The sequence below is a fragment of the Biomphalaria glabrata genome, chromosome 3 (genome assembly GCF_947242115.1).
Source record: "Biomphalaria glabrata chromosome 3, xgBioGlab47.1, whole genome shotgun sequence".
In the NCBI taxonomy this organism is placed as follows: Eukaryota; Metazoa; Mollusca; class Gastropoda; family Planorbidae; genus Biomphalaria; species Biomphalaria glabrata.
Window position 1 is genome coordinate 8810001 of NC_074713.1, and position 9143 is coordinate 8819143.

General features: G+C 34.7%; 2 protein-coding genes across 2 annotated transcripts; both read left to right on the forward strand.

Moving 5' to 3' along the window:
• Positions 1–579: 579 nt before the first annotated feature.
• On the forward strand, positions 580–1077 carry LOC106065048 (histone H1, gonadal-like). Its single transcript, XM_013223806.2, has one exon. It carries the CDS (start codon positions 580–582, stop codon positions 1075–1077), a length of 498 nt encoding a protein of 165 aa, XP_013079260.1.
• A 1141-nt stretch (positions 1078–2218) lies between these two features.
• On the forward strand, positions 2219–6694 carry LOC129925039 (uncharacterized). Its single transcript, XM_056023238.1, has 2 exons — positions 2219–2379; positions 4202–6694. The coding sequence occupies exon 2, from the start codon at positions 4368–4370 to the stop codon at positions 5712–5714; it is 1347 nt and encodes a 448-aa protein (XP_055879213.1). The 5' UTR covers positions 2219–2379; positions 4202–4367; the 3' UTR covers positions 5715–6694.
• Positions 6695–9143: the final 2449 nt, after the last annotated feature.

Sequence of the window (9143 nt, forward strand, 5' to 3'; positions counted from 1 at the left end):
CGCCTCTACCGGTACAACAAAATAAGGAGATGAGATTAAACTTTTAAGAAGTGTACTTTATTTCTTTCTTCGCAAATATGAGATTAAATTTTTAAATATTACTAAGTGCATTTATACAGAAGGCTAGAGGCCTTCACAAAAAAAAAAAACAACTGCCCAGCGCCTCCACTTCACCTACTAAAATTCCGGCACTGGGTTTGTTTATGATTTAGATCTAGATCTAGCAGACGACGACAAGTTAGAAAAGGTTAACTATGAAGGAAAAAAAATCCCCCCCCCCCAATATTATGATCGACATATGACCTTAAAAAGATGCTCATACACTTTCATAGAGTATATATTACTATAGGCCTATTCTTCCCCCCCCCCCTCAAAAAATGAGCTGCATCTGGGTAGATCACACAAAAAAGAATATGCTCTCTCGAAGCTTATCCACGGACTGGAAGGCATATGAGATTATATGGGCTTTCTTAGACGTTCGCACAAAAATTAAATGTCTCCAAGACACTATGCGCGCGGTACGGCCCACGTTACCATCTTAAAGGGTCGTATTGAGCAGACGTGGACGGATTTCCTAGAATGGAAAGGGAATCGAACAAAGCCATCGCTCGCCATGTGCGCGAAGCCGTCATCGCTCTCAAGGACACCCGTGGGTCTACAGCTAAGGATATAAAAAAGTACCTCGTCTCCCAAGGACAGATCAGTCTCGACACGGACATTAGACCAGCCATCTTATCTGCACTCAAGGCCAAGCAGCTGACCAGTCCGGAAGGCTCCAAAGGACGGTTTATGTTTTGGGAAGAAGAACCACCGCGAAAGTCTAAAGAGAAACGAAAGTGCTCCTCGTGCAGCAAACGCCAGCGCTGCTGTAGGAGACGACGTCGTCGAAGGTCCTGCAGGAGGCGACGCAGAAGACGAAGATGCTGCCGCAGGAGAAGACGCCATCATCACCACTGCCGTAAAGGGCACCGTAGACTGGACAAACGTCAGGCTCTCAAAAAGATCTCCAGCATGAAGATTCCCACAGGCAAACAACTTGTCGTGTTTTGTGCGAGACGGGGACGGAAACGAAAATGAAATAAACAACATCAATAACTGAAATTTTTTTATTTTTATTTTAACCTGAATTTTTTTTTTTTCAAGGTCCTTTTTAGGGCCACCACTGATCCACATTCTAAAAGGGTTTGATTGAGCTTAATACAATTCGCAGTTATACCGATTTCATTAAATAAATTGTAGGCCTAAGACTAGCTTCTAAAAATTCCTTTGTTCTTTTTTTTTTTCTGTATTGTCCTTTTTAATGGTTTGTTCACCTTTTTATTCTACTTTGGTAGTGTGGGTGCCTGATACTGACTGGAAACATAATTCCTGCACAATAGCACTAACGAAGGTGTTGAATCTCATTGCGATCTTTGTATTCTGCTAATCTCGTGTATGCCTAATAGCAGCTATTAAAATAAGGCGAATGTTACTGCACCAAGGCGAATTACTGAACAACATACAAGACTTAGCCTAATAGTCTAGGTATGAGGCTAGGTCTATGTTAAAACCAATTTCATTAATGAATATTCTAGACTAATAAAATAGCCCATTAAACGGCAGATGTCGGTGGGCTGGAAAAATCTTGATTTGTCTCGGACTGAAATAAATAGCCTAAGAATTTAATTAACATGTCTGATATGTAAATCTAGATCTGTAAGATAATTTAACACTGTAATGTAAACACACAGGTCTATTCCATAAAGTAAAGTAAAAAGTTCCCCTTTTAGACCTTGTGATCTATAAGGCAGATAATGAAAAGGTCATCTATTTTTGAAGCCACGGTTAGGCCTAACGAGGGTGCCATGCGGCCAACACAACGACCAACCGCCTTTACTTTCCCCCAACTAATGTCTGGTACCCATTAGAGCTGGGTGGACCCAGAGGCGCCCAAAGATCCCGAAATTAAAAATCCCAGTTCCACCAGGATTCGAACCCGTTACCTCCGGTTCGGAAGCCACGCGCTTAACCGCTTAGCCTCCTATTCCATATAGATCTAGTCTAAAATTTAGTCTACTTTAAAGAAAAAAAAGGTGTTTTATTGGGGGAAAAGGAGAAAGGATAACTTGAAATAGATGTATTTTTACGCACAGACCTAGATATCTAGATATATGTGATTTCAATACGTAACTCTTTGTTATTGGAAACAATTTTAATATATTAAACTTATGTGACGATTTTTATCAGAATTTTTGCAAGAGTCGATAATCTAGAGTCTAAATCTAGATAGATCTAGATCTAGAAGTCTAGTAGACTTCCATCTAGGTTATAGTTAATCTGAACAGATCTATTCTAGATCTATATTTGTTACTAGATCTAGATCAACACAGAATCTACAAGGTAAATTCAATTGTCTTAGTCTAAGTTATTAACTAAGTACTAAAGTAGACACTACTCGAGTCTAGTCACTAGATTGAAAGATTCTATCATTAGTATCTATCATATGATCTGATGATCTAATAATAAATAAGTCTAATATTAATAAGACTAAAAAAATATCATCTAGACTCTATTATTTATTATTATTTAATATTAGACTACTTTACAATAATTTATTAATTAGAAAATACTTAGATATATCTCATCTATTAGTATTACAGCATTACTAGATCTAACTACTTCAGAAGAGAAAACAGGAACAATATACAGCCAACCTCTACAATATGAATATCTCGTATATGCAGATGACATTGCCTTATAATGCCTTTGGGTAAGAGATGCCTCTGACATTGCTAGATTTTTCACACAACTGGAAGAACTTTAAGAAGCATCTTGACCAGCAGGTCTTGAAATAAATGACAACAAAACCAAGTTATCCAAGTATATTCTAATGAGAAGAGAAAATCAGCAGAAGTTCAGAACAATTTATTAAAATTAATAACCACAAGTTTGAAAACGTAGAAACGATTAAATATTTAAGAAGTATGATACATTCCAACAACGACCTAATGCCAGAAGTAAAGGAATGACTAGTGGCAGACAACAGAGCTTTCTATAACACACAATAGATGCTTAAAAGCAAACTTAAATCTAAGAAAACAATTTACAAAACCATCATCAGATCTGTAGTCATAGATGCAAGCAAAACCTGAATGCTGACAAAAACCACAGAAAATCTGCTCAATACTTGGGAAAGAAAAATCCTAAGAAAAATTTATGGTACTTTACATGAGGAAACCGGATGGAGGATTTGTACCAAGAAATATAGGCTACCAACAATTTGAAGAACGCCAGAGTACAGAGGAGCAAAGATTGTTCTCCAGCAGGCGCCCCAAAGGCAGACCACAGGTACGGTGGCTTGGTGATGTAGAGGCAGATAGATCAACAACAGCTAAAGGTCCAGGCATGGAGTAGTAAAGCACAGGATAGATCAGAATGGAGAGATGTGCTAAAGCAGGCCAGGGCCCTCTAACACCACTGAGATGGATGGATACTATATATAATTAATCTTGATCTAGATAGCTAATTCATTTTTTAAGTGTTAATGATAATGTTTTTTGTTACTAGAGTCTACTAGATCAACTTAACTTTCAGATTTAGATATGTCATGATTATCTGATATAGGATCTACTTAGTAATCTACTGATCTAGTCTAAATCTATAACTCTATTTCATGTAGATCTATTTGATTTCAAATTCTCTTGAATTTAATTAATATTAGTATTAGCTGTAGTCTACTATTAAATCTAGATCTATCTTATCTTATAAATTACAGATTTTGCTTCAAAAAAGATTACTAAATCCTACACTAATTCATGTATTTATGTAGTCATGCATGATAATTAAACTCTGCTAATTAAATCATTGACTTTAGGAAATTTGAAATAGAATCACAATGGGCAGTAAATGGGCTGAATGGCAATAGGGTCCCACAATGACCTGCTGACCAATATCAACAAATGCAAATTGAAGCTGTATGGCGGGTTCACAAAGGCCTTCCTGCAGGGAACAGTACCAGGGAAAATAGAGACAGTCAGACATCACAGAAAGGAAATCACCGGGGGGGGGGGGGGATGGAGAAGGCTTTAAGCCTTGATTTTATGTTCTTTTAATTTGTTTGTTTTTTTAAATCTATTTTATCTATTTATACAATTTATTTATTTTTTTATAAGCATTTAAGAAAAATTAATTAAAATTATTTCTATTCCCCCAAAAAACTCAGATTCTGTGATCAGTATTGTGCATCAAGAGAGCGACAAAGAACGTAAAATTGTTTGAAAAAGAGTTTTGTAACAAGTAAAGTTTCAAAGTCACACCATTTATTAACATTGATTCTCCTAAATGAAAAATACTTTTTTTTGAAAACTCATTCATGTATTTCAAATATAATGGAAAATAAAAAGATTGATCAGGTTTCATTTGAGCAATTAAATCCTCTGAGTGATAGTCCTTTGTGGGATGAAAGATACCTACACAATGATATGAACTCCTCTTTAGACTTCTTTGACTTTGAACATTTCACATACAGAGCAGATAATGCTGCTATAGATGTGGATAGCTGCCTTGCAGACTCATTTTATCATTCTAGTGATAGAGAGCAACAACTTAATGAGCTGCATACATCACCTTCCTTAAATGGAAACATCACTAGCCCTAATATTGATGATATAAATGAAAGTGATGAATTCTGGAAAAATATATTGAGTAATATAGATCACAATATCCTTGCAGACAAACCCTATGATTATTGTAGCTCAGCCTCTGATTTTTGTTTGTCATTGACCCAAGCTGCAACTACAGATGAATTCATTCAGAGACATGATAGCATCTCTTTCAATGACTCCCTTTCTTTGAGCATAAATAGTCTGACAGAAAGTAACGTCACCAACATCAAACCTTGCAACACAAGTAAATCATTCCCAGAGAAGAAAAAACAGAGTCCAGTCAAAACTGCTCTTACCACATGTAACGCCAAAAGAAAGAAAACTAAAAAAGCAATAATTGGTAATAAATTGCTTACCAATACTACTGCACATGCTAATGGACTCATTAGTCAATCTCATCATCACTCTTCTCGTAGTTACAGTGACTTAACAAAAGTTGAAGTTAAAGGAAAATGGATTACCATGTTCAAATCTGTTGCATTCAAAAGTAAAGATTTTAATAGCAATGCTGAAAGACAGAAAACGTCTAAAAGTAAGTCAAGAAAACAAAATAAAAGTTCAAATTTGTTACCCGAACATGAAATTAGCTTTTTTCAAAGGCAACAAGATTCTACAGATCCATTAATTACATCACATTGTGAGGGCTCTATTTGTTTCAACAGCTGTGAAGTCTCACAGAATGTAAATATTTCCAAAAGTAACATTGTTCCTGACTTAATGCCGACAGCTCAAAACAATGTTGATTCTCATATTGTGCCAACTAAAGTTGTACATCTTCAGACCAAAAATCATAATTCTTTTGTACAGACCATGTCACAGGAGGTAAATCAGTCAGTTACACTGCAGTTTCCTTGTGAAATTAAATCTGTTTCCTCTATTAAAGTAGATAAGAAAGGCTCTGTCATGTCTTTACCAACTAACACTTTAAATACATTCATGGTGAGAGATCTGCTGAACATGTCAGGGCGTAAGATTGAAAAGAATATTAAAGATTTAACCATGGAGTATCGTGCTAATATTGTTAAAATTATTCAGCAAAAGCAGCTACGTCTAAAGCAAATGGAGACTTAAATTTAAAAATAACCCAAACTTGTGTGGCTACCTTGTATTAATGACCAGCATCTCATTAATCTATTGACTATTGGTACACTTCATTGAACTATCACTATATTTCATTAAGCATCAGACTGTCACTACTGGTACATTTAATTAAACCCAGGGACTCATCAGTGAATTATTTCAAAGCCTCCCAGGGGACATCATTTCTTATTCGTGGTTTTCGAATCAATGTATCAAATTCCATTATAAATTAAAGCTCTTCTTCCACTTTGTATATGCATATAGAGATTACACGTAATTTATGTTTCATAAAAATGGATCAGCGTCTCAAAATGTTTTGGTAGATACATTGTTTCATGTGATAATTCTGCTATTCAATAAAGAATAACAAACAAAAGCAATATACAAAGTCGTTGTTTTCCAAAAATATATATATATTTTATTTCAAATGTATTGTTACATATTACATCTTGTTTTTACAGTATTCCACAAAATATTAATGTAACATGATGTGATGAGGGCCCATGGAAATACTTTAATTACATTGGTGTTTTAAATAACTTTAATAGTTGTTTATGAGATTGGATTTTTTGATTTCTGTCAAAAATAATAAACAAATTTTAACAAATTAATTTCACAAATGACATAATTTTTCTTAGTATTTTAATAAACAAAACATTTACCCCCCCCCCCCCCCCAAAAAAAAAAAACAAATAAAAAATTATCACATTATTTCCATATTTAGCATGCCCGTTAAATTAACTTTTGCAAACTTCCCTTCCATTGAGAAGGCCATCATGACAAATAAGTGATACAACAAACTGATCAAATGTTGAACATGTTACAGGAAATAGCAAAATTCTTTTGTCTTTTAAAAAAAAACTATAAAGGTTGGGGGGGGGGGGGGGGGGGGAGAGAATGAAAACATCTTGACTGTACCCTAATTAGTGAAAATAAACTTTAGAATCCAGATATTCAAAGTATGGAATAAATAGAGACATTGTAAAAATACAATAGCAAAAGTTTGGATGGAATGGTTTTTTTATTGCTGCATATGAGGTGTGCTCATTATAGTGATGATCTATCTGAAAGTTAAAACAAATAATTTTTACCTATTTTTGGAAATAATGCCTTACTTTTAATTATATATAGACTCCTATATATAACACACAAAAAAGCAAGCTCTTTTTTTTTTAAACATGCTATCAAACTGGATAATTTCTGAAAACAAAGTATAAAAAGATTAGGATGAATGAAAATAAAATTTAAAGAAAAGGCGTAATGCAATTTTTTTCATGCAAAAAAAATGTCTTAGTAAATATGGATTTTAATTCAATGTAGCATGTCACAACATAAAATCTATAACATCATCACAAACAAAAAGTACATCGCTGATACATCAGATGTCATTCAAACTAATATTAATAGATTAGACAGAATTTCTTGCTAGCCTAATAATTAAAAACACACTCCTAAAAATACACACACACACATTCACAAGTAAACATTTAAAATGGGTTTAACACTGTCATTGAGACACCATGCAAGCATTCCACCACATAGCCACCAGTGTTTCCCAAAGCTTTTTTTTTTTTTAAGAGCCATCTCCTTTAGTCTACTCTAATGGTTGAGCCCAAAACCAAATGAAATCTGGCCAGCCCTGCACACCAGTAAATAGTAAATTTACAATCTACTTAGTAATTAACCTTTCAGAACATACAGCAAAGTAGAATAAAACAAACTCTGCTGGCTGGCACTTAGATTGTCAAGGTATGAAACCAGTAAACTATTTATTTTTTAACACAATTTATTTTCTAGAAGGTTTCAGTCAATAATGTTAAGACCTATGCTGCCTTTATTTGAAAAAAAAAAATAAAAAAAAACAACAACTAAATTTTTAAAAACACTTTAAAAAAAAATCTCTAGAGATAAAAAAAACTAACAAACTAAAGAGTTAATTAAGTTGAACTAATTGATATTTTGCTGTATGACTCAAGTCTTTCAAATTATCCTCCTGAAGAAGAAGTAGATGATCATATTGAAAGCAACCTTTTCTTTAAAAAAAAAGTATTTGTCTATTTCAACTGTCATTGACTATAGGCTCATCCATGCCATCTACTTCATGCACAAGAGCTCTCTCTAGAATCACTCTTCCTTCTTTGTATCTTTGGTTGTCTTCAGTTGCAAACTCATAGATCCAGCCCAGCTTTGAGTTGCATGACTTGCAAGAGACGTCCCTGACCATATGTCGTCCAGTCAACATGACACGGTCCTGTACTTCACTGTATTGAAGGTTTACCACTCTGTTAAAGAGGAACGCTCGTCCTGTTGCACCTGTTATTAAAACATAAAACAGTGGCAGTAAACAAGCAAGTATAAATTTCTTATACAGGCTATAAGTGAACTATAATAAATGAGACAACATTATTCATTGAGACAGCATCAGTTACATAATGTCCCATTACAGATACTTTGAATGTTATTTGTTTTTGTATTGAAATATTCGTCAATATCAATATTTAAAATTTTAATATATAAAATGAAGAACCATGCATCAAAATCACATATCAATAGAAGTGAATAAATACTTTTATAAGGGGGAAATAAAGAATTGTTTTGAAAATAATTTATCAAGCTTCCAAAAAACTAAAGGTATGAAATAATTTCATTGGCATTGCACGGATCGAATGCAATTTTTCAGACATCATCAAGAAGATCAGAAGTATCTTTATTTATTTGCTTCGATGTTGATACATTTGATGTGCGTTGATTTCAAATGGTTATTGAAAAGGAGGCATCGAGATAGGCTGCATGACATGTTGTTTCCCTTTTTCTTTTTGAGGCTTGGAGTTGCACAACTTGAGAAGCTTATAACAGCAGGACGATGGTCTTGATCATTGTCACTTATTACTACTGATGCAGTTGGTAATAGTCAAGCTATACTCTCACTTCTTCTTCTTCTTCTAGCCAGCTTTTAGCAGACTGCCAAGGAAAAATAGTGTGCTGTTTTCTTCAGTTGTTCAGCACTGCCGTACAGGGTGTTGGTTATGTTGGGCTGGAGTGGTAGTAGGGTCTGCCTAAGGTGGGTTAGGAAGGGGCATTCAAAAAGGATATGGTTTACGGTTTCATAAGGGTGGGCGCAGTGTCTGCAAGGGGGAGTTGTGTGGGATTTATTTTATTGAGATGGTAATTTAACAGAGGTGTGTGTCCTGTCCTTAGTTGAAAGATTGTAGATTGCTCTTTGCGGGGAAGGAAGTTATATATAGTTAGTTAGGCATGTTCATTTCTTGGTACATAGCTTTGCCTGTTTCCTGTTGCCCATTGTTTGAGCCACTCCTCTTTGTGGTTGTTGATTAACATTGACGTTGGGGTGAGGTAGTTAACAGGTCTATCTGGTTGTTCCATAGATGAACCTGCCTTTAATAGCCCTAACCCTAACCC

Bases quoted from the DNA above. Each gene is read 5' to 3' on its own strand.
- LOC129925039 (XM_056023238.1), top strand. From the start codon at position 4,368: ATGGAAAATAAAAAGATTGATCAGGTTTCATTTGAGCAATTAAATCCT.
- LOC106065048 (XM_013223806.2), top strand. From the start codon at position 580: ATGGAAAGGGAATCGAACAAAGCCATCGCTCGCCATGTGCGCGAAGCC.